Source organism: Mustela nigripes, chromosome 6 (genome assembly GCF_022355385.1).
Source record: "Mustela nigripes isolate SB6536 chromosome 6, MUSNIG.SB6536, whole genome shotgun sequence".
Taxonomy (NCBI): Eukaryota; Metazoa; Chordata; class Mammalia; order Carnivora; family Mustelidae; genus Mustela; species Mustela nigripes.
The window spans coordinates 27,169,479-27,196,645 of record NC_081562.1 but is presented as its reverse complement, the minus strand read 5'-3'; the positions used below and the strand labels follow the sequence as shown (position 1 = coordinate 27,196,645).

At 37.5% G+C, this 27,167-nt stretch overlaps 1 protein-coding gene across 2 annotated transcripts in view; it reads right to left on the bottom strand.

Moving 5' to 3' along the window:
• Positions 1–27,167, bottom strand: part of EEA1 (early endosome antigen 1) — a 121,442-nt gene that overhangs the window by 83,328 nt on the left and 10,947 nt on the right. For both annotated transcript variants that reach the window (XM_059402358.1, XM_059402359.1), the window contains exon 2: positions 6,221–6,313. In XM_059402358.1, the coding sequence (XP_059258341.1) occupies positions 6,221–6,313 (93 nt within the window). The remainder of the gene's footprint in view (positions 1–6,220; positions 6,314–27,167) is intronic.

Here is a 27,167-nt window from a genome sequence, read left to right as displayed (position 1 = left end):
AACTATTCTGCCCAATAATAAAGTGAAAAGTATTACCATGAACTTGAGAAGCTAGAAAAGAATAAAGATCACTAGAATTGCAAACATCAAGAACTGGGAAGTTAGGATGTCCCTTGAGTCACTAATGCCACTTGGGGTAATAGCAAAGGAGACAAGGACTATAAAGAAATTCCCAAAGTGGGAGGCAAGGCAGGAAAGCAGTTACGAACTAGGCTTGGGCTTGAATCCTTGATTCACACCACTCTTAGTAGCTTATAGGACCTTCAATTTCCTCATCTGTGAAATGTAACAGTAACACCTACTTCATATGGGGGTGGGGAGGGAAATCCTGATAATTAAATGAGATAATAGATGCTAGGTGTTTATCATAGCATCTGATACAAATAAAACAATCAATGTTAGTTATCATTAATATCATTATTCCTTTTGTTAACAACCCTTAAGAGGTTAGCAAGGGGATGAAAGTAAGGAACATGAATTCTTTTTATTTTTTCTTTTTACTAATGAAAGAGTTATGTTCAGGCAACCACATTCCAAACTGCTGGAGCTATAGAATAGTTACTTAAAAGACTGCATCATTGCATTTTTTTTGCCATGATAGATTTACGTTGCCTCTCACTTCACTGGTTTCTTCACTATAAGCTTCCACATACAATCACTTAATGATTCATTCAAAAAGTATGTACTGAGTGTGATTACTATGTTCTAGCCATTATGCTACACTGCTGAGAACACAATGGTAAATAAGGCAAAATCCTACCCTCAGGAAGCTTACAGGCTTCTTGAAAAAGTTGCGAAAGAAAATAATTACATTTTATACCCCACTAATCAGAAATCCTACTAGAACTACCTTGAAACCTTTAGAACCCTAGGACTTCACTACTACCACTCTGACCCAAGCCACTCCCACACTGCACATGGATGACTGCAACAGCCTTCCAACAGCCTCTCTGCTTTTACCCTTACCTCACCAACACTTTATTCTCCACAGAGCAGCAAGATCGTATCCTATAAAAATGTAAATAAATTTTGTCACTTTCCTTGTCAAAATTCTCCAAGGGCTTCCCATCTCACCAGGAGTAAAAAACCGAAGTCTGTACAAAGACCTAGAAGGCAGGCCTAGAAGGCCCTGCATGAGGTGGCTTAATTACCTCCCAGATCCAACCTCTCCTCACTCACTGCGCTGGAGCCACACTAGTCCCCCGCTCCTTTTCTGACACGCTCGGAAGGCTTCCACCTCGGAGACTTTCTACTTGTTCCAGACAAATAGAACATGGTTGTTCCAGAAACCTACATGACTCATTTCCTCACTTCCTTCAGTCCTTCCTGAGCTATTCCCTTCTCAGAGAAGTCTTCCCTGACAATCCTATTTGAAACTGCAAGCACCCAAAACACTTTCTATGACTCCTTCCCTATTTTATTTTTCTCAATAACACCAATTATTTCCCTCCGTCCACTTCTAGTATGTTTTGGGCTTTTTGCCTTTGCACCTACTAGGATGTAAGTTCTACAATGACAAAAATTCTTGACTATTTTACTCACTGCCATATCTCCAGCATCCAGAATAGTGTCTGACAATACATATTGGATAAATAAAGGAGTCTTGGAATAATAATCATTACCAAAAAGATAGAAAATACAATCCCCCAGAAGCACATGGAAGAAGCATCTATTCCACATGTGAGTCAAGTAAGTTTACTGAAAAAGTAATTATCTGTAAAGAGGTAAATAAAAGGACAACCAGATATTAACCAGGCCAAAAAAAAAGTAAAAAAGAGCAGGTAAGGCTTGGGGATCAGCATGCAGAAGTCCAGACATAAGAACAAACTTGTCACACCTTAAAAGCACGACTTCTGTATTCCTGGATCAAAGACCGTAAAGAAATACAACCACACATATAAGATCAATTGGTATCTCACAAAAAGAAAAAATTTAATTCAATGGGGAAAGGGAACATTTTCAACTAATCATACTGAAACAACCATATACAGAACTGGTTTCGATATCCGTATGAAAAAAAAAAACCTCAACCACTATCTCATATCACATACAATATTTTAAAATAAATAATAGACTTAGACACACACACCAAAATATCAGAGGTAAGCGTAGCAGAAAGTCTTTGCAATCTTGGGGTAGGCAAAAAAATAAAAAATTGTAGAACGACCCAAAACGCAATAACCATAAGAGAAAAGGCTGACAAACTGGATTTTAAGAAAATTAAAAACTTCTTCTCTTTGGAAGACACCATTAACAAAATGAAAAGCAAGCCACAGACTGAGAAAAAATATACACACTACATATATCTGATTGAGGTGTAAAGTCGAAAACTATGGCCCAATATTACACACCGCTTTGTTGACCGGTGATGGGAGAGCTTCAAATAGCCTAACTGCAAGTACCCTTCCCACTCTACTCCCACAGACAGAATCTTCTACTCAAATAATCGTCTTCTTGGAGCGCCTCACTGGCTCGGTCAGTAGAGCATACAACTCTTGATCTTGAGATTGTGAGTTCAAGCCCTACTTCAGATGTAGAGATTTCTTAAAAAATAAAATCTTAAAAAAACAAAAAGAAAATGCCCTCCTCTTCACAGAGCCTGCTTATCCTTAAGTAGCAGGTTTCAGTTCCCTGCCAGCCCAGAGAATAATTCAAACAAGCCAGTCATAATCTCCTGCAGGAACCATAATCTCCTGCACCTCACCCTCTTGGTATCATAAACCATGCCTCTCACAGCCCATAGTTGTTAGTTTTGTTCCCAAGTTCAATCCTCATATGGCCCTTCAAGGCATACAGTGTCTTCCTGGGCCATGAGAATATGTGACTAAAAAACTGCTGTTGATTTCAACCTGTCCAGTGTCAGGTTAATTTTATGTTCAGCAATTCCTATAAGCCTAAGACAGGAAACCTTCCTTAACCAATAGGATAAAAAGGAGGCAATCAATATTCTGACAAAGGACTTGTACACAGAATAGACTAAAAAAAAAAAATTCTTACAGTTCAATAATAAAAAGATAAATAATCCAACTTTTAAAATGGTCAGATTTCCTGATGCAGACAAAATGGAATAGATATGCTTTTCCCAATTTCTCCTGCTAAGTATACCTAACATCCCTAGACATTATATATAAAACAAACATAAGAAAATTCTGAAAAGTAATGAGAAGGGAGACTCAGGATCAAGGACTGACACAGTGATAAATACTCTGGGTTTTCTTTTGCCTCATATTTTCCAGACTGGGGGCTGAAGAAGCTGGCAACCTAGAAACTTCAATGGACACTTAAAAAAAAGCCTTCCTTCTCGACCCAAAGGACCAGGAAAATTCAGTGGGTACTAAGAATGTAAGGCAGACTAGAAAGGGATAAAGGGTGAACAAAGATGTTTGTTTCTGGCAACACATTATACTAAAGAGTCTGAACAACCATCCTAATGATAACAACTGAAGAATATAAAAGCTTGGGCCCGCTCCATAGTTCAGCTGGTTAAGTGTCAGACTTGATTTTGGCTCAGATCATGATCTCAGGGTCCTAAGATCCAGCCTCCCACATCAGGCTAAGTGCTCAGAGGGCAGTCTGCATGAAATTCTCTCTCCCCAGAATTCTCCCTCTCCATCTCCCTCTGCCCCTTCCCACACTGTGCTCCCTCTCTCTCTTTCAAATAAATAAACAAATCTTTTTTAAAATATTTTTTCATTATTTAATTTTCTTAGAAAACAAGAGAGAGTACGAGGTGGGGGTGGGGAGGTGGAAGGAGATGGATAAGCAGACTCTACACTGAGCACAAGGCCTGACATGAAGCTCAACCCCAGGAACCTGAGATCACGACTTGAGACCAAGAGTCAGATGCTTAACTGACAGAGCCACCCAGGTGCCCCAAAAAATAAATCTTTAAAAAAATATATATATAAAAAATCATTTTTACATTACATATTATTTGTTTGATATAAACTGAACATGTAACTTCAAAATTCTTATGTTGAAATCCTAACCCCCAGTGTGATAGTATTAGGAGGTGAGCCTTGGGAGGTGATTAGGTCATGAGGGTGGAGCCTTCATGAATAGGGCTAGTGCCTTTATAAAAGAAGCCTCAGACAGTTCTCTTGCCCCTTCAGCCATTTGAAGATGGCCTTCTATAAAACCAGAACCAGGCCTTCAGCAGACACACCTTGATCTTGAACGTCCCAGGCTCCAGAGCTCTGAGAAATAAACGTTGGTTGTTTAAGTCACTCAGTCTATAGTACTTTTGTTAGAACAACCCATACTAAGACAATATTATATATACATTATTACATAAGATAAAATATAACATAAATAATAAACATAAAAAATAACAAAGTAATTTTTATAAAATATAACATAAATAAAGCAAGGTATTGCTTTATTTCTATTTCTTTAGAGTCCTGGAGACCCAGGTGAAAAGGTGGCTCAGTCAGTTAAGTGTCTGACTCTTGATCTCGGCTCAGGTCTTGATCTGAGGGTAATGAGTTCAAGCCCTAAAAAATTAATTAATTAAAAAAAAATAAAGTCCTGGAGACTGTATTTCAAATTCCATATAGACAGCCACTAAGGGAACAAAGCTCAAACCTATAATTTGTTCAAAGTGGGATGCCAACCTTAAGATAAAAGGGAAACAAACCTTAGAGAGAGACTGACAGACACGCAGACATATCATCCAAGACCTTAACAAGTATATACCCCAGCACTGGGCATATGAACATCTAGAGCAGTATTTGTCTGCCAATAGGAATAACTCATGACATAGGTAAAAACTAAAGTGGCAGGAGGAAGAAAGAATAAGATAAGAATGTAGGACAGAATGGAATCCAGAATACAAGAGAAAAGATTGAAATCTGATAAGAAAAGAAAACTGTCTTCCATTTTGATAACAAAATGAGGACATTCACCTAATAGCTCCTATTTTCCCAATGATATAAAACGTGCCTGAGGGAAGGTGGGATTGGGTAAGACTTAGGAGAAATATGAGGATAAAGAAGAGAGTAAAACTATATCAGAGAGTAGGAAAATGACACTAATAAGAAACTATAGCAGGCACTGCTCACTACCCACTGGAGATTTCTATTTATTTATTTACTTATTTATTTACTTATTTATTGTGGTCTGACCGAGGTCAACAATTAAACTTGCTCTTAAAATTCAACTGATAGGGTGCCTGGGTGGCTCAGTGGGTTAAGCCACTGCCTTCGGCTCAGGTCATGATCTCAGGGTCCTGGAATCCAGGCCCGCATCGGGCTCTCTGCTCAGCAGGGAGCCTGCTTCCCTCTCTCTCTCTCTCTCTGCCTGCCTCTCTGTCTACTAGTGATCTCTCTCTGTCAAATAAATAAATAAAATCTTAAAAAAAAAAATTCAACTGATACTTTTCTCCTCACTCTCATGGTCTTGTTACATCACATCATGGTTAATATCCATATACATGAAATCAGATGACCAGAAAGAGACAAAACAGGGAAATGAATAGATAGAGAGATAAATCCAGAAATACACAAGACAGAAGACAGACTCACCAACCAAGAGGTGCAAAAGTGGGGATCACAGAAAAGGGGACTGGGTAGGCAATACACTTGGGCCCAGAAAGGGGCAACTGACAGAAACTGTCAGAGCAGAATGTGAGTATGTCGATGTCTTAAAAACAAGATTATTGATGGTTTTTATGCTCTTCTCTTTCCTTTCCCCTTTTTCTATAATGAGCAAATATTGTTCATTAAAAATAGTAATAATAAAGCAACTACTAAGGCTGATTTCTTCAAAAATTTGAGTTCCTTCTTAAATTTTATTTACTTTCCCCATTAATTTTTAATAAACTATGAAAGATAATAGTTCTTACAAAGTTGTAAATGAAGATAGCAAATAATGTACAGACTTTATGGATAACCTAATTTTTCATTAGTTCAATAGTTCATGACAGAGCAAACACTAATTAATTGGTAATTTTTATAAATAGATTTAAGATCTTCCATTATGTTGAGATAACATTAGCACTGAAGACAAATTAACAATATTAATTCTGTCTTAATACACACTTTCTCAGTCTTAAAACTAAACACCAGGATTTTTCTATAAGTGTGATTCAAAAGTCACATTCCAGTTTATAAGAATGAGAGCCTTTCCTGCAAAAGTTTAAATTACTGATCATTACTCCAAACACCTGCCCATTTTCCCTTAAATAGTACTAAATTTTATTGTGAAATTATTATTTCCATACCTCTGAAGAGCTTTCATTATTGACATCCACTGTGTTTATAGGAGCTGCTGATGAATCTAAATCAGAACCTTGAGAGCCAACTCTCCCAGGAGTCTGAAACAAAGAGAGAGGAAAAATTAGATATTAATAATATACTCATAAATTATTTAACAACCTAAACAGTAATCAGGGCTAGCCTTATACATAAATGTAGATGTCCTCTCAATAAAAATAACAAACAGCACGAGCAGCTATCCTTTACCGAAGACTGTGCCTAGTACTGTATCAAGATCTCTGCCTGCATTCTCTCATTTTTAAAAGTCTTTTAAAATTAATAAAAAGCTTATTTTTATATATAGTGCCTATAGTCTGCAACTTTCACAAAAAAAGCTTATTTAATCATAATGACACCTCCAAAAGAGGCAGGACAGATGCTACCTCTATAGATGAGAAAACAGATTCGAAGTGGCTAAAAGATTTCTCAAGATTGTACTGTTAAAAAAAAAATCAGAAAGAACTAAAATGCTGACCTTCTAATTCCCCTTGCATTGCTCTCTCTACCGTACCAACTAAACTATAATAATTTGAGGGTAGCTAAACAGATCAACACAGCCTATTCATGCCAATCATTAGCAATCTATCTCCAATACTTGATATTTCATCACCAAAAATATATATAGTTTGGAGGATCAAAGGTCTTTTTCTTTTTCTCTTGCAACACTTATCCTCTAACATTATCATTCATTAATACCTAGGTGTTACCTTAAAGGAACTGAAAATCTAGTAAAACACTGGGCAAGAAAGATTCTTAGAACACAACAACTAACTTAATAATCCTTAGCAAAAAACATTTATGGTACATAACATCATTATTCTCACTTCACACAAAAGAGAACTGAGGTATGAAAACTTAAGTAATTTGCCCAAAATCACATGACTAATCAATGGGAGAAAGGTTTTTAATTTGAGTAGTCTGGCTCATAATCACTAAACCATACTGCTTTTCTGCTGAGATGCACCACCTCAAGCACCCAAGACTGAGTGCAATTCACTGTACTTGTCTCAACACGCAAACACCCTATTCATCACTATTAAATACTCAACATAAATGCCAAATAAGAAGGAAATGCTACCACTTTGAAATTCATCAATAAAAATGATTACGAAAGCTGCACTGAGGGGAACCTCAGCTCAGGTCATGATCTCAGCGTCTCAGGATCCAGCCCTTTGGCAGGCTCCCGCTCAGTAAGAAGTCTGTTTCTCCCTCTTCCTCTGCCGCTCCCCCTACTTGTGCTCTCTTTCCCTCTGTCAAATAAATAAAATCTTTAAAAAAAAAAAAAAAAGCTGCATAGAAAAATGACAAAACATACACACTCTAATTATGTATAAAAACTATGTAAGAGATTCAAGGGATATATATCCCAAAATACAAATGATTTCTGTAGCAAGACACAGTTATGGATATATTGGATTTTAGGTCTTCAGGTTTTGGTTTGGCTCTTTTTTTTTTTTAAAGAATTCTAGATCCATAGTTAAATTACCTTTAAACTGAAATTTTTCTTGTCATTAAAAATAAGAAAAAAAAAGCAGACCTCTCCAAATTGGATGATCCACATTCCTGTCATATTTTCCCAAAATGTAACCTTCTAAAACTTTGTAAACTTACCCAGAGTATGACTTACTTGTGTTCATTTAAAATTCATAAAATTCTTATTTTTAACTCTTCTATCAGCTATCCTCCTCTAAAAAACAAAGTAAGATTCTGGGACGCCTGGGTGGCTCAGTTGGTTAAAAACAAAGTAAGATTCTTTCCTAAAATGGTATGCTTGAGACACGAATTTATAAATAAATAAAAGCCAGCTATCTAGATTTGATGATACTTATGCATCTGGCAGAAAGGTAGCTCAGTGGTGAAAAGACCCTTTAATTACATACTGAATATAAAGAATTATATAAAACTAGAAATTCAGGGGCGCCTGGGTGGCTCAGCGCGTTGAAGCCTCTGCCTTCGGCTCAGGTCATGATCCCGATCCGAGGATAGAGCCCCACATCAGGTTCTCTGCTCGGCGGGGGGCCTGCTTCCCCCTCTCTCTCTGACTGCCTCTCTGCCTACTTGTGATCTCTGTCTGTCATGTAAATAAATAAAATCTTTTAAAAAAAAAAACTAGAAATTCATTTTTGACCCATCAACATTTCAATAGCTTCACACCATAATGGTTTGTAAAACTAGTGACCCCATCCTCAAATGGACCGGAAACTAAAGCTGTGTCTCCCAAGAGTTTATATTTTCCCCATTTCTCTATCATTTACTTTTCCAAAGTACACGTGACTTTTCATCTGAGATTTACCTTCCCTGTGAAGTAAGCAATTCAAAGATATATCTATACACTCCTATTACTGCCACTAAAAATATTTTTTCTTAAATTTGCCTAAAGTAGTCCTAATAAACAGACCTAAGTAAGCCCAAGAGGCATGGGAAGTAAAAGGAAAAACGAGAGAAACTATTGACACTTTTTCATACCCGTATTTTAAACACATTCCCCCTAATTATCGCCAAACTGTCTAAGAACTTCTTGTTCAGCTCTTAGGTTGCCAAAATCCTATTATTTTAATGAGAAGTCCAATTACAGTAATGATGATCCTGAAGAAACATGAACATGAATATGAAGTATTCTAATTTTTCTACTTCTATAAATTTTACTTTGTGAAAAACAACAGAATAATTTCTAGTAGGGATGCCTGAGTGGCTCAGTCAGTTAAGCATCTATCTTCAGCTCAGATCATGATCCCAGCCAGGGTCCTGGGATGGAGCCTGCCCCTCGGTGGTGTTAGGCTGAGCCTGCTTCTTCCTCTCCCTCTGCCACTCCTCCTGCTTGTACTCTCTTACACACACACACACACACACTCTCTCTCTCTCTCTTTCTCTCTCTCTGTCAAATAAATAAAATCTTTTTTTTAAAAAGGAAGAATTTATGCTAAAAATTTAAAGTAACAGGGAGATAAATATCTTCCAAATTATGCTTTTATATAAAAGTATTACCTAAATTTAGGTATATTTTACAGTAACCCAAAAGTATGTAACACATCTATTCATCTCCCATGAAGCATCCAGCATTCTGGAAGGCTCTGGATGTCAAAAGGAATGGGGACAGCATAACAGAAACAAGGACCATGCCCTAGGGCATGTAAACAAAAAGAGGTAGGAAAAAACTTGAAAAAAATTAAATGCTAAATGGAAGAGGTGTGAATGCAAGTAGAGTTCTGAGAAAAAAATAGATAATGCTAGTTCTGATATCTGGAAAAAAAAATTAATGGGGGGGTGGGAGGTTGGGGTACCAGGTGGTGGGTATTATAGAGGGCACAGATTGCATGGAGAACTGGGTGTGGTGAAAAAATAATGAATACTGTTTTTCTGAAAATAAATAAATCAATTTAATAAAAAAAAAATTAATTCCTTGAAGGAAAAGTTAAATTTACTTAAGTAACAATCATTCCAATTAGACAAAATTTAAAAATACACAAAAGCAGAGAATACAGAAAAAAGAACACTGATTTTTTTAAAAAGATTTATTTATTTTAGAGAAAGAGAGAAGGGAGGGGGAGGGACAGGGACAAAGGAGAGAGAATCTCCCACAGACTCCCTGCTGAGCAAGGAACCCGCCAAAGGGGCTCGATCTTACAACCCTGAGATCATGACCTGAGTTGAAATCAAGTGTTGGACATTCAACTGACTGAGCCACCCCAGCACCTCAATAAGAACACTGTATTTAAAGAAAAGTAAATAAATGTGTTGGACAGAAAGTTATATACATACACACACACACACAAATATTAAATACATTAGACTAATAATACAGAATGGGTAGGGGATATAAAACACTTAAATACACCATGGTAAACAGAGAATGGCCACAACTCGGGTCCAGACAGCACTTGCAGTTAACACAGACACCAAGCTGCCTCAGTTCCAAAGATCAATAACAGATAAAGAATTTTTAAGTATTACAGAGGTAGAACCATGTTCAAAAACAAGGTAAGTATCTCAGGAGACCAAAAAAATAAAACAGAAATACACAGAGTATAGAGTATAGAGTTCTGGGACCTAAAATGGGTAGAGGCAACCAAATTCTTACAGGATAAAAGGGACCAAAATGCCCCACATCTGCTAGGCATCAAGAAGCTTGACCCACTATGGGAACTCAGAAAGTGGAACACAGCTACAGCTCTTGCCATGAACAGAAAAATTTTTAAAGGGTATAAATTCCATCAAGCCCTATATCTGGGCTTGATGTCTGATCAAAACTTTTTTTTTAAAAGATTTTATTTATTATTTATTTGACAGACAGAGATCACAAGTAGGCAGGAGACAGGCAGAGAGAGAGGTGGGGACACAGGCTCCCCACTGAGCAGAGAGCACAACAGGGGGCTCGATCCCAGGACCTTGGGATCATGACCTGAGCCAAAGGCAGAGGCTTTAACCCACTGAACCACCCAGGTGCCCCTGATCAAAACTTTTATAGGCAGGGATAAATAGGTAAATAGGTAAATAAGCAAAGTGTTATTTATGAAAGTGAAAAATTATATGTAATCTGTATATTCAAAACAAAGAAATGGTTAACTAAATTATGACACTCAACAAATCTGACAAGTATGAGGTTTACTAGAAAAATGATAATGCATGTGATACAATGTTAAATTTGTAAGAGGCAAAGTACAAAGTTTAGATATATTACAACTTTGATTATATAAAAATATAAACACAAAGAAACTGAAAGTTCATATAAGACTGATGAGTTTTATGTTAGGGCTATTTTTGTTGTTGTTACTATTTTTTCCTTATGTAATTAAAAGGATAATGATGGGGCGCCTGGGTGTCCCAGTTGGTTAAGTATATGACTCTTGATCTCAGTTCAGGTTATGATCTCAGGGTTGTGAGGTCAAGCCCCATGATGGGCTCCCTGCTCAGTGCAGAGTCTGCTTGAGATTTTCTCTCTCCCTCTCCCTCTGCCCCTCCCCTTATTCTCTCTCTAAAATAAATAAATCTTTTTTAAAATTGATTAAGTAATTAAATAAAAGGATGAGATTTGTATTGATGGGTTTTGTTAAGCACCAACCCGCCTCCCCCAAAAAAATTTCATTAGTTTTTTTTCATACTATTTAATTTCTCAATTTTTAAAAAAATTAAATTTAAAAAAAATATTTGGGGTTGCAAAAAGATCCAGATAACTACAGTCTAACACCCTTCATTAATGTTTAGTTGCTTTGCCCAAAGTGATCAGCATTTGAACATACAGGGGGAAAGTTTATAAATTTCAACCAAGTAAGAGTTGATGCCTGCAATATATAGGCTACTCTACATTATTGGTAGTATAAAAATTGATTCCTACTACCAATAATTATAAAATCAATATAAAGCAGCATTAATCTCTGCAAAAACTGCTACTGAAGAATTAAATATAGGCCTTTGATGAAAGAACAGAGAACTTCACTGGAGAAAGAAAAAAGTTATCATTGTTTACTGTACACAATACCATGGAAGACAATATCACTTTCCTAGAAGTTTTAACAATATGAAGTTTCTTTGAAATACTTATCTGGGGAACCTGGGTGGCTCAGTTCATTAAGCAACTGCCTTCTGCTCAGGTCATGATCCTGGAGTGACAGGATCGAGCCCCACAACGGGCTCCCTGCTCGGCAGGGAGTCTGCTTCTCCATCTGCCCTCTCTCCTCTATGCACTCGCTCTCTCATTCTCTCTCTCTCAAATAAATAAAATCTTTTAAATACATATCTGACTTCAGACCAGTTGTTTATTTAATACAATTTAAATAATCTATGTGAAAATCCTTATTGCACTGCTATAATACAAAGCAAACAGCAGCTGTATCTTCCACTGTCACTAAAAATCTTTATCTAATAACAAAGAAAAATAGAGCCAAAACCAGCATCTAGTAGCACATAAGAAACAACTGTTTTTTATTTTTTTATTATTTTTTTAAGATTTTATTTATTTATTTGACAAAGAGAGGGAGAGCACACAAGCAGGAGGAGCAGCAGAGGAAGAGAGAGAAACAGGCTTTCCACTGAGCAGAGAGGCTGATGTGGGGACTCATTCCAGGGCCCTGGGATCATGACCTAAGCCAAAGGCAGGCACTTAACAAATGAGCCACCCAGGTGCCCCATAGAACTATTTTTTAGATGAACAACAAAAGTTTCACTAATACTAGTGATATGCCAGGTCAAAGTTTCCAAACTCCCAATATACTCTCCCTATCCCACCAACTCTACATTTGATTTTACTCTAAGATCAAATAGGAAGAGAACAAAAATTTCATTGGTAAAATAAATCAGGTTCCCAACCTAATTGCTTCTAAAGATAATGAACCCACCTCTAAATCCTACCTACCTGCAAAGCACTAAAACTGGGACGCCTGGGTGGCTCAGTTGGTTGAGCAGCTGCCTTCGGCTCGGGTCATGATCCCAGCGTCCTGGGACCGAGTCCCACATCGGGCTCCTTGCTGCGCAGGGAGCCTGCTTCTCCCTCTGACTCTGCCTTCCACTCTGTCTACCTGTGCTCGCTTTCGCTCGCGCTCTCTCTCTGACAAATAAATAAATAAAATCTTTAAAAAAAAAAAAAAAAGCACTAAAACTGACTAAAATTTTAAGTAGAACAGTCTCTGCAGGTAGAAGAGATGTAATAAATGAATAAGCAAATGCACAACCCATACCACTCTAGCTAAAACCAGGTAAAAAAGAAGGCAAACCAGCAAAATCTGAGTTAATAATAGATTAATTTGCAGAAGAACCTGAGTTGACTAAAAATAAATGCTTTTGCAAAAAATTTGAAGAAAACATTGCTATATGATACTATGCATACTTTTTATACTTAGCAAAATTAGTTCTGAAACTGGAAAGAATACTAGTATTAGAAATTAAGTAACAGACAACCTCAAAATCTTGGGGATTTATCAGACATCTAGAAATATTTCTTATAAAATGTAACTTTCAGCATTGATTGTGTTACTCTATTTCACCCTTGGTCTACCACAAAAACCAATTAGGAAGATTTTCACAAATTCAAAGTTTGACAAGCCAGCTGCAAACATGCAGATCACCTTGACAAGAGTGCTTTAAATACATAACCTGATCCTTGTGCTACAATTGGATAACCCAATTATATCTTAGGCCCCTCAGTACCACTCCCATACTATTGAGAGCTAAGAACTTACCACATACAGATGAAGTGAAAAGGTACATTTGCAAAAGACAAATACTATTCCTTGGGGGGGGGAGGGTGTTTAAATTTCATGAAAAGCATTTCAAGGCTTCCCAAGGGAGTTTTCAGGCTCAACCTCTTAGTTTACCACATACTCTCTAGATGATATCATCTACTTCCTTAATTTTAATTAACCCCAATGTTAACAAAAAATAAAACTCTAGGGGCGCCTGGGTGGCTCAGTCAGTTGAGCATCTGACTCTTGATTTCAGTGCAGGTCATGATTTCACAGTCATGAGATAGAGCCCCACATTGGGCTCCATATTGGACAAGGAGTCGGTTTAAGATTTTCTCTCTCCCTCTCCCCCAGACCTCCTCCCACCCCTATTCATGCTCTCTCTCTCTCTTTCTCAAAAAAAAAACAAAACAAAACAAAAAAAAAAACCTGTAAATCTAATCCAGATCTCTGCTGAACTTCAAATTCTTATTTTCCTGTTCCATAAATATCTCTACCTGAATGCCCTGAAAGCACACCAAAGCCAGCATATTCAAAACCAAATTACCTTTTTTCATAATTCTTTCACTATTTGCATTCTCTACCGCAAATAACAGAAACAGCACACAGCCACCTTGCCTAAATCCAAACCATTGTTACCCTTAACTTCCCTCTTCCTTAACCTTCATATCCAATCATCTACATAAATTCTGAATCTATCCTTTCTCCAACTCCTTTGCCATTACTTTAGTTCAAGATGCCATCATCTCTCACCTAGACTATAAAAGAGAGACCTAATTTAGCACTCTATACTTCTATACTCACATTTCCAATTGCTTTCCCTAAACACCTCAAATGAATCATATCCAAAATTAAACCCTTCATTTGTCTCAACCCTTTACCATCCCAAAGGAAAAGTTTTCTTTTCCTCCTATGTTCTCCAGCATAGTTAATAATAATACTTTTATTAAAAGCTCAATTAGGGGCACCTGAGTGGCTTAGTGGGTTAAGCCTCTGCCTTCAGCTCAGGTCATGATCTCAGTGTCCTGGGATCAAGCCCCGCATCGGGCCCTCTGCTCTGCAGGGAGCCTGCTTCCCCCTCCCGCTCTGCCTGCCTCTCTATCTACTTGTGATCTATCTCTCTCTCTCTGTCAAAAAAAATAAAATAAAAATAAAATAAAATAAAACCTCAGTTAAAATCGATGTGAACCAGAATAGAAATTTGCACACCAAAGTTCATACCAGCATTATTCACAATAGCTAAAAGATGGGAACACCCCAATGTTCATTGATGGGTAAATGGATAAACAAAATGTGGTATACACATACAATGGAATATTACCAACATTTAAAAGGAAGGAAATTTTAATACATGCTACATACAATATGAATAAACCTAGGAAGACGGGTTTTATGCTAGGTGAAATAAGCCAAAGACACAAATGGACTAGTATGTACAGCTTCATTTAAATGAGGTACCTAGAAAAACCAAATTCATACAGACAGAAAGTAGAAGAATAGTTACCAGAGGGTAGGAGGTACAGGAAATAAGAAGTTACTGTTGAATGGTACAGTTTCAGTGTGGGATGATAAAACCTAGAGACAGATAGTTCTGATGGATGCAGAAAAATATGAATGTACTTAATGCCACTGAATTGTACATTTTAAAAATGGAAAATTTTAGGGGTGCCTAGGTGGCTCAGTCAGTTAAGCATCTGCCTTTGGCGAAGGTCATGATCCCAGAGTCCTAGGATCGAGCCCTGCCCTGGGTTCCCTGTTCAGTGAAGAGCCTGCTTCTCCCTCTACTTGTGCTCTCTGTCAAATAAAGAAATAAAATATTTAAAAATAAAATAAAATAAAGTAAAGTAAAATGGAAAATTTTATACTCTGGTTTCTCTTCAGATCGCATAGCTGAATCTCAAGTTGCTGTTAAACCAACCACCTGGAAAATAGCTATTTCAAGTGATTTAAGAACTACATGGGGGTGCCTGGGTGGTTCAGTTGGTTAAACATCTGCCTTTGGCTCTAGTCATGATCCCAGGATCCTGGACAGAGTCCTGCATGAGGCTCCCTACTCAGTGGGGAGTCTGTTTCTCCCTCTCCCTCTGCCCCTCTCCTTGCTTGTGCTTTCTCTCTCTCTGAAATATTTTTTTTTGTTTGTTAAAGAACTACACAGACTTAGTGAGATACATAGTTTAAGGACAAAAATAACTCCTTTTAAAAAAACACCAAAATTCATTCAGTAATCTTTTTTTTTAATTTTTTTTAAATTATTTTTATTTATTTATTTGAAAGATCAGAAGTAGTCAGAGAGGCAGGCAGAGAGAGAAAGATGAGGAAGCAGGCTCCCCGCTGAGCAGTGAGCCCGATGCGGGGCTCGATCCCAGGACCCCGAGACCATGACCCGAGCCGAAGGCAAAGGCTTTAACCCACTGAGCCACCCAGGCGCCCCGCATTCAGTAATCTTATAAATGGTAATATTGGTACTGTTTTGTTAAAGCTATTTATATATTTTTTTGAAAAAATATCTATGTAAATGTTAGGAACCAAGATATTCAGTATAAGACTAAAGAGATATAAATATAAACTCGTAGTAAAAACTATTTTATACTCTTAAATTTGAACTCATGTTTTGTTTTGCCATATATATAGGGATATAAATATTCCTAGTTCTTATCACTTAAAAACTTATCAATGACAACCCAGAAGCAATGAGCACCCTTAGTGCCCAAACAATTGTATCTAAATAGCATTCCCTACTGAAAGGAACCAGGGCTCTAAAGAGAAATGACTGATTTCAGCCGGGAGGAGAAATATTACAAGATGAACCTGGGACATACTATTGTGTCAAAAGGAACTAGCCAACACTAGTCGGGTCCTGTCAAAATGACAAGTCACTTTGAAAGCACTTCCATTAGTTAAAGCTGGGGCAATGTTCACATCAAAAACGTCCCAATGACTTCAATTGATTGAAATCTACCAAATATATATAAATCTGTGAGTTCATTTAAAATCCACAAGCTCTCTTACTTCAAGGACAGAAAAAGTCAAAAGACAAGCAAGGCTCATTCATCACTGCTAGTGTATGTACCAACTCTTATTCTGAAAATTAGTAATTAAAGAAAGAAAGACTCCACCCCCAAACTACTAGAACTCATACAGCAATTCAGTAATGTGGCAGGATACAAAATCAATGTACAGAAATCAGTTGCTTCCTTATACACTAACAATGAAAATACAGAAATTAGAGAATCGATTCCATTTACTATAGCACCACGAACCATAAGATACCTGGGAATAAACCTAACCAAAAAAGTAAAGGATATGCACTCAAGGAACTACAGAACACTCATGAAAGAAACAGAAGAACAAGAAGATGGAAAAGCATTCCATGCTCATGGATCGGAAGAATAAACATTGTTAAAATGTCTGTACTGCCTAGAGCAATCTATACTTTCAATGCCATCCTGATCAAAATTCCACTGGCAATTTTCAAAGTGCTAGAACAACCGTAAAATTTATATGGAGCCAGAAGAGACCCCGAATTGTGAAAAAAATGTTGAAAAAGAAAAACAAAACTGGGGACATCACATTGCCTGATTTCAAACTTTACTACAAAGCTGTGATCACCAAGACAGCATGGTACTGGCACAAAAACAGACACATAGACCAGTGGAAAAGAGTAGAGAGCCCAGATATGGACCCACAACTCTATGGTCAAATAATCTTTGACAAACTAGGAAAAAACATACAGTAGAAAAAGACAGTCTCTTCAATAAATGATGCTGGGAAAATTGGACAGCTATGTATAGAAGAATGAAACTCGACCATTTTCTTACACCATACACAAAGATAAACTTGAAATGGATAAAAGACCTCAATGTGAGGCAGGAATCTATCAAAACCCTAGAGAACATAGGAGTAACCTCTTTGACATTGGCCACAGCAACTTCTTTCAAGACAGGTCTCCAAAGGCAAAGGAGATAAAAGTGAAAATGAACTTTTGGGACTTCATCAAGATCAAAAGCTTGTTCACAGCAAAGGAAACAGTCAATAAAACAAAGAGGCAACCCACAGAATGGGAAAAGATATTCACAAATGACAATACAGACAAAGGGCTGATATCCAAGATCTATAAAGAACTCCTCAAACTCAACACATATAAAACAGATAATCATGTCAAAAAATGGGCAGAAGACATGAACAGACACTTCTCCAAAGAAGACATACAAATGGCTAACAGACACATGAAAAAATGTTCATCATCATTAGCCATCAGAGAGATTCAAGTCAAAACCACATTGAGACACCAGCTTACACCAGTTAGAATGGCCAAAATTAACAAGACAGTGAACAACAAGTATTGAAGAGGATATAGAGAAAGAGGAACCCTCTTACAGTGTTGGTGGGAATGCAAGTTGGTGCAGTCACTCTGGAAAACAGTGTGGAGATTCCTCAAAAAATTAAAAATAGAGCTACCCTATGACCCTGCAATTGCACCTACAGGCATTTACCCCAAAGATACAGATGTAGTGAGAAGAAGGGCCATCTTTACCCCAATGTTCATAGTAGCAATGGCCATAGTCGCCAGAAGGAACAGCCAAGATACCCTTCAATGGACGAATAGATAAGGAAGATGTGGTCCATATATACAATGGAGTATTATACCTCCATCAGAAAGGATGAATACCCAACTTTTGTATCAACATGGACAGAACTGGAAGAGATTATGTTGAGTGAAATAAGTCAAGCAGAGAGAGTCAATTATCATATGTTTTCACTTACTTGTAGAGCATAAGGAATAACACAGTGGACGTTGGGAGAAGGAGAGCAGAAGTGAGTTGGGAGAAATCAGAGGGGGAGACAAACCATGAGAGACTGTGGACTCTGAGAAACAAACAGAGTTTTGGAGGGGAGGGAGTTGGGGGGTTTTATGAGCCTGGTGGTAGGTATTAAGGAGGGCACATATTGCATAGAGCACTGGGTATGGTGCATAAACAATGAATCTGGAAACACTGAAAAAATAAAATTAAATTAAAAAAAAAAAGAAAGAAATAACTGGGGCTCCTGGATGGCTCAGTTGGTTAAGCCACTGCCTTCATGACTCAGGTCATGATCCCCGAGTCCTAGGATCGAGGCCCATATCAGGCTTCCCCTGCTCTGCAGAGATCCTGCTTCTCCCTCCTTCTGCCTGCCACTGCCCTTGCTTATGCTCGCGCTCTCTCTCTCTCTCTCTCTCTCTCTGTCAAATAAATAAATAAAATCTTTAAAAGAAAAAAAAAAGAATTAAGCATTTACTCTGTCCTTCCAGTATACACTGAAATTCATGGCAACCAAACAGCCCGCTTGATGTTTAAAGTTCTTTACAGAAAAATGTCAGCTAATGTATGCAGAAGGAATGAAAGATTTAGAAAAAATCAGTATTCTCAACTTCAGTGACATAAAACCTCTCCTGAATCTCCCTCTTCAAATAAGAAATATTCTGACCTTTAAATTCTATCAGGTCTCTTACTTATATTCTTTTAACACTTAATCATAATATAAGGAAGAAGAAAGTTATGTCTGTGTGAAATTGTTTCGATAATGACCCTCAATGAATCACACCTATATCTTAATGCTCTTCTAATTATCTTGTGTAATCCTCTCCCACATGGACTCTGGACTGGCCATGAGACTTGCCTTGGCTAATGGTAGAGTAGCAAATGAGATACAAACACAGACTTGAAAAGTTTTTGCACAATGGGATTTGCTCTCTTATTGATGGAAACTCCTCTGCTACAATATAAGCCCAGGCTAGCCTTAGACTTATATGGCCCATCGAATATATTCAGCCATCTGAGTAAGTACTTTAGACTATCCACTGAATCAAACTGACAAATAACCCCAGCTATAAGAATAACTTCAAGAGAGTCCACCAGAAGAACCACTCAGCCAGACCTAACCCAAATTGCTGACCCACAAAATCTAGAGCAAACAAAATGGTGGTTGTTTTAAGTTAAGCCAAAGTTTGAGGATGGTTTATTTGCGATAGATACAACTAGATACAGTAGATATAATGTGGTCTCTTCTCCACAAAATAGAAAAGGAACCTTATTGAGGCTAATCCCCTAAATAGAATGAGGTATTCACATTTCCTAATAAGGTCACAATAAAAGTGTCCACCTGAATTTAATGGGACATACAACAGTTTTAGTACATTTTTAAAAAAGGATTAATATAACTACTCCATATTTCATTTTGTTTTCCATCTTTTCTTTTTTAACTGTTCAAGTTAAACAAGAAACCGTAAAATTAAACAAAACTGTCAATCTAGTTTTCAGGGTATTTGAGTAAAATCAAGATGTTTTTATTCTTTGACAATAGTTATTGGTGGAAAGAATGTTGGAAAACCACCCCTTTCATACCTGGTTAGTGGCAGTATAACTAAACGTAAAAAAGGTACATACTCGGGGCACCTGGGTGGCTCAGTGGGTTAAGCCGCTGCCTTTGGCTCAGGTCATGATCTCAGGGTCCTGGGATCGAGTCCCGCATCGGGCTCCCTGCTCAGCAGGGAGCTTGCTTCCCTCTCTCTCTCTCTCTGCCTGCCTCTCTGTCTACTGTGATCTCTGTCAAATAAATAAATAAAATCTTTAAAAAAAAAAAAAAAAGGTACATACTCTCTGACTTAATGCTTAGGAAATTACTCAGTGGACAAAACTACCCCCTATATATGTATAAGCATGTTCACTGTGGTATTGTTTATAACAGCAAAACTGAAAACAAAACTAAAATGTCCTTCAACAGGGGACTACTTAAATTTTGATAATCCATAGACTATAATATAGCTATTAAAAATAAACAAATAATATTGTTTTATTTGGGGCACCTGGGTGGCTCAGTCAGTTAAGTGTCCTATTTTTGATTTTGGCATGATCTCAGGGTCATGAGATCAAGCCCCATCTGGGGCTCCATACTCTCTCTCCCTCCCCTTCTGAGCCTCTACCCCCTGCCCCACCCGCTCACACTCTCTCTCAAAAAGTAAAGGTAGTTCTGGAAGTGGTGGTACTAAAAGATGTCCAAAGTATATTAAGTGCAAAAAAAATCAAACTCATGAAGAATATCATATTTGAATAATATTAATGGATATATATATCAGAAAATTGTGAAAAAAACAGAAAGAAACTACTAGCAAGGATTACTGAGGCAGGGACCTTCTACTTTTCATTTTATACCTTCTGTATTCCCAATTCTAACTCCTGGTTGTCAGCCTCAAACCTCATATAAAATTTGTTTCAAGTCCTTTCTGCTTGCTTCTAAGTCTTCAACCTTGAAAATGGTCACTAACACTCTTCACTAATCTCCATTATAATTCTACCATTTAAACTTGTCTCATAATTCATTTTCACTAATTACTTTTTTTTGTCCTTAGAGTTCCTTATTTCTCTGCCTTCTTAAAACTGAATATATCCTGATCCATATTAAAGTAGAAGGTTACTCAGATTTTTGCAATAATATGACCTGAAAATTTATGGTACCAAATAACTCCACAGATGATTCTCTATCCATCATACAACCATATACAATAACAGTAAGCTTCTTGGGGCACTTGGCTGGCCCAACAGGTAGCACATGATAGGCAGACTCTTGATGTCCGGATCCGGAGTTCAAGCCCCATGTTGGGTAGGGTTACTTAAAATAAATAAATAAATAATTTAAAACCCAAAAAAAAAAAAAAAAAAAAACCAACAGTAAGCTTCTTTACCAATATATCACACATTTAACTCTAACTCATTTGTATCAGCTGAGAACAATTCCTATTTCTTGAAATGTGAGCAATTCCACCTAACTAGAGCCATTCTATAACTTTAATGAGCAAGCAAATACAGCCACCCATGTTGTTAAACTACTGAGGCTAAATAGAGTCCACTTCTTGTTCAATTTGCCTTTCCAAGTGGCTTCTAAGGCTACGCCCCCTGTTGCATCTAATTCCAACCCTTTCCAAAATTTCTCAAGTGCTAACACACAATATACTTCTGCATCCTAAGACTCTCCTGCTGACCTACTGATACACAATACTACACTATGCCAGAGAAGGGGGTCAGAAGCATATTCTTTTTTTTTTTTTTTTAAAGATTTTATTTACCTGACAGAGAGAAATCACAAGTAGACGGAGAGGCAGACAGAGAGAGAGAGGGGAAGCAGGCTCCCCGCTGAGCAGAGAGCCAGATGCGGGACTCGACCCCAGGACCCCGAGATCATGACCCAAGCCGAAGGCAGCGGCTTAACCCACTGAGCCACCCAGGTGCCCCAGAAGCATATTCTTACTGAAGGACTGGCTCTTGTTTTCAGCAGGGTCTGTCAAGTGTTCCAAAAACAGAAGTCCACCTAAAACTAGGAAGAGTGATTCAAAATATAGAAGTTGGAATCACGCAGACCTGTATTCAACTTCCAGTTTACCCACTTAGAAGTTCTGTAGATTTATTTAACTTCTCTAAGCCCAAATTCACATTTGTAAAGTAGAACTAATAATGTCAGCCCTACAGCCCTACAACCTACAGGTTGTAAGAATTAAATGAAATAATACATTTAAAATGTTTAAACCAGTGCCTAACATTTGATAGATACATTATAAATAATAGTCACTCATCATATTAAGACTTGAATCAAACTTTAAAAGTTGGAGAGCATCTCAGAAATTATGTTCCAATTTTATCACTTCATAGATGATGAAACTAAGCCCCTAGAAAGTACAACTGGCTTACCTGATATCACTCTGCTATCTAGTGGTAAAGGTGCAATTAAAACTTAGTCTTCCCAGGTCCTAATTCAATATTCTCTCTACTAACCAAAATATTTCTTGATCACCTGTCAATACCCATCAAGACACTTAATTTCTCTAATCTCAATCTCTTCAGTGATAAATTACAGGGACAGATGGTGAATCATGAGTAAGGATCCTTCCAGCACTAAAATTCTCGTTCTATGATTTATCTGGGTCCTAAACTGGCTAACTTAAAAGTATGTCCCTATAAACAGTCAACTATATTTCCAGTCTCAATATGTACTTTGCTAATGGTTACATAAAAGTAATTTTACCTCTCAAAAGAAGCCAAATCAAGAAAGGAAGAAAGGAAGGAAGAAAGGGGCAGCCAAGTCAGTAAGAAACTGAGATTATTAAAATTACATTATTAGTAACTAAACTGAGTTTGCAGACTGCACACAATTAAGTCAACGTTTAAGGGTTTTTAAAATATTTAACATATTTTTAAAATATCTAACATAAGGATGCCTGGGTAGCTCAATCAGTTAAACATCTGCCTTTGGCTCAGGTCATGATTTCAGAGTCCTGGGATCGAGCCCCACATTGGGCTCCTTCCTCAGCAGGGAACCTGCTTCTCAGAACTTCTGCCTGCAGCTCCCACTGCTTGTATGTGCACTCTGGCGCGCTCTCTCTCTCTCCCCCTCTCTCTGACAAATAAATAGATAAATAAATCCTTACAAAAAATCTAACATATAATTAAATATCTAACATGTAGTTAAAATTGAGCTACATATTTGATGGAAATTTAGAGTATTATTTTTTTAAGATTTTATTTATTTGAGAGAGCTAAAGAGGAAAGGACAAAAGCAGGGAAAGTACACAGTACTTTAGAATCTAACAAATTTTCATCTACTGGCTATGGATTCCTATTGTAAGTAATATGTAGAATATCAGTTTCAAAGAAGTAGAACATAAAGTTCAAAAAATTAATATATATATAATCATCTTTTATGATACAAAAATCCCTAAGAAAGACTATCTCAACAGCAGATGACTTATAATTTGAGTTCCCAAGGAAACAGACTCCGACACTCTGAAATCTGCAAGCTTGCTTACTGGGGAGTGCTCTGAAGAACACCTCTGCAGACACAAGGGAAGCATGACTGGGCAGAGGGTGAAGATAAACAGTACTGATGAGAAGCAGTTGCAACAGCAGCCTCAGTTAATCCTCCCAAGAGTCCTGAAGCTGATGGCCCTTCACAAAAATCCCAAATCAAGGCAGGAGGATGATTCTTTGTATTCCCTACATCAGCCAGCAATGAGGCTGATTCCAGGAAAGGGACATAATCTTGGGTGAGGAAGCTTCTTTCTATTAGGGTAACTCCCACAGAAGGACACAGCTATGAGCCATCAGCAACCATGACTCTAGGCAGCTAGGGTAATGTGTCTCTGTCTGAAGGAAGACCTAAGTGCCACATCAAAGTACCCACTGCAACAAATGCACCTTACTTGCATTTGAGATACTCATAAAGGGCTATACATGGCGGAGTGGGGGGAGACAGTGGATATCTTGGTAAAGAAGGAAAAGACATACTATCTTCTGGAACCTACTACATGTATGGCAGGTCCTGTGACAGTCGTCTTACATGAGTTATCAAATTCTATCACTGAATCCTTGTTTCCTATAGACAGTTTTTTCTCAGCAAAGACGCTAGAAAACAGGGAAAAAGTAATCTGCACGTATTATATAACATATTTAAAATGCTCCTTTAGGGGCGCCTGGGTGGCTCAGTGGGTTAAGCCGCTGCCTTCGGCTCAGGTCATGATCTCAGAGTCCTGGGATCGAGCCCCACATCGGGCTCTCTGCTCAGCAGGGAGCTTGCTTCCTCCTCTCTCTCTGCCTGCCTCTCTGCCTGCTTGTGATCTCTGTCTGTCAAATAAATAAATAAAATCTTTAAAAAAAAAAATAAATAAAATGCTCCTTTAGTGTGGCAAATGATGGTTTTCAAATAATAGTTTTACCCTAACGGCACTTCAGAAATCACGTGGGTGGTATGCTCAGTGGACAGAAAAGGAAAGTGAAGCCAAGAAATACTCAATGATTTGCCTAAGACATGAACTCAAGTCTCTTGCTTCCAAATTCAGTGATTTCTCTACTTACTTTGGTGACTTTATACTCAAAAACTTAATAAAATAAAATAAAATAATCCTGAGGCATGAATCTTATTTTAAAACTCAATACCAATTTCTTCTAGGTCATTTGCATTTTCAAAATCATAAACATAAGAAACTTGAGTTTTATTCTAGTTAAAGAAATGCCAATTGGTAGTCGGGCTAAATGAAATATTCTATCTTTCTATTAAAAATAATAGCTAACATACAACCTCTATGATGGGCATGAAGCCAAGCACTTTGTCTACATTATGTCATTTAATGCTTATAACAATCCTTTGAATAAAGTCAAAGGGATTGCTCCCATGTAACCAATGGGGAAAAATACGGTTAAAGAAGCTAAATAAGTTGTTAGCTAAGATTACAAATGTAATGCAAAAAGCTGGGCCTCAATCTGACTTCAAAGCTTGTGCTCTTAATGTTAAACCATCCACTATACTACAGCCCTGTGCTTCTTCTCGATTTTCCTTTTCTGATCTACTCAAATTTCTATGACATACATGGTTTATTTTCATAACCAGAAACATGTTATTTTCAAAATTTTTTTAAAGATTTTATTTATTTATTTGACAGAGATCACAAGTAGGCAGAGAGGCAGGCAGAGAGAGAGGAAGGGAAGCATGCTCCCTGCTGAGGAGAGAGCCTGATGTAGGGCTCGATCCCAGGACCCTGAGATCATGACCTGAGCCGAAGGCAGAGGTTTTAACCCACTGAGCCACCCAGGTGCCCCTCAAATATTTTTTAAAACTATATTATTGCATAAAATATGTAAAAGCTGCAAAGAGATAGGAGGTTATGTCAAAAAATAAAAGTCTCACAGAACAAAATAAATTCATACCTCCTTATCAGATATCTAACTCAGTATGACTTCCCACTTAATTCACCCCACACAACAATGTATTTTGGCATAGCACATAAAAATATAAATTTTTAAAACATTTTCCAAATATTAAAGTCCAAATAAAGTATCACTGAGACTCTAAAAACTTTTATATTAGCACAGTTATGTAACACTTAGCCATAGTCTCTGATATTAGAGACTGAAATGAGGGGGAAAAGGGTGGTTTTAAATTTCAACTACTGCAGTAGTCTATGCAACACTTAAACAGATGCCAATGCAACTAAATTATTCATGTTCTTGTATTCAATATGTCAATCAATCATAATGCAGGTGACAGCCGTGCTTCCATCCTAAAGCAAACTATCCTACCATAGACCACGTTGAGAACATAGTCCAAGGTAGCCAGGTTATATGACCCCGTGTCTGTTGCCAATTGACCAAAGATGTGATCACCTGGACCAAACACCAGGTATTCACAAGCTAGCTAGCAGCCCATAACATGGCCCAGTGTCAAATAAATAAATAAATAAAAGAAAAAGAAAACAAAAAGGAAAGAAAGAAAGAGCCCAAAGCCAAGAACAAATACTGCTGAGTTCCATGCTTAGGACTCTGAATGGCAAACTAGAAAGAGAAATTATTAATTAGCCACACAAACTGGCACTAAACAGATAAACATCGTAGTCATGAGGTAAAGTCAGAGTACATGAAAGATGTCAGCAAATCAAAGCTATAACCAAACCAAAGTTTGAAAAGACTATAGACTCTGAGTATGCAGAAGTCATGAAGAAAAGAAACTACACTAGAGGGTGACAAAATGAGCCAAGAGTGGAAACAAAAGTATATAATACAGAGGACACAGATACATTAAACATTAAGAGTCACTGAGTACTTTAACATGAAAGTCCCTAATAGCCCTACCTCGGAGCCTTCAAAGCCTTGTAAAAACATCTGAGAGGCTCAGCCCCATATTAAATGTTTGATTTTGAATTTTCATGAAATTCCATCTTTCTTATTGCCAAGTGCATCCTTATGAATGACTATTATGCTATTTTTGAGCTAACCTGATGGATCTTTTATTCCTAGAGCCAAATGAACTTAATCAGATAACTATTATCACTACTTCAGAACCATGGTAAAGCTCATTTCTAGAAAAATGATGTGCAAATTATCTGTTTCATAGTAACACAACTCCTAGAAGGAATAGTCTTAAGTATTATATGACCATGCTCCACTTCCAACCTCAGTTGACTAAACCATCAATGAACACCTCTGGCCAGCCAGAGAACTATGCATGACCCAATGAAAAAAGATGCAGAGGACATTCTGAAGTCTTCTCTTGGGTTTGGAAACTGAGACACTGGGCCAGCCAACTACACAAAGAAGTACATAGAATTGAGTGGTCAGAAGTCCATCTGGGATCTTGAACACACTGAGTAAACAGAAACAAGGAGGTTGGACACAGAGAGAGACAGATAAGATGCCAGTGGTCCATGAGAGAGTAAGACAAAGAGAAAAAGTGCCTCTATCCCGTACACCATTAACATGAGGATTAACTGCACAGCAATTCTTCTTCATGGATCACTTTGAAACCTTCCAATAAATCCCCCTTTCAACTTAAACTGAGTTAAGGAAGTTTATAAACCTTGAAAATAAAAATCATTTGTTAGAATATTGTCCAAGGATGGCAAATTTCATTCCTGCATTTAATATTTAGTTTCCGCTTCCTCTACTCCATATTCCTCCGAAAGTGCTTCCAGATTCTACTCTCTTACTTCCCAATTTATCTTTATGACCTTCCTGAAATTGAACTAAGTACAACTCAACTGTTCCATTCAGTGGACACTTTTCAGTATTTATTTGACTTCTCTTCAAGGTATGTATTTATACATATCTAATACTTGCTTCCACTTGTCTCCAGAGTGCTGGGCCTATATTTTCACCCTCCTTGTGAACATCTCCATTGGGATGGCCACACCTCTAGTTCACATTCACCTTCCTCCCCAAAT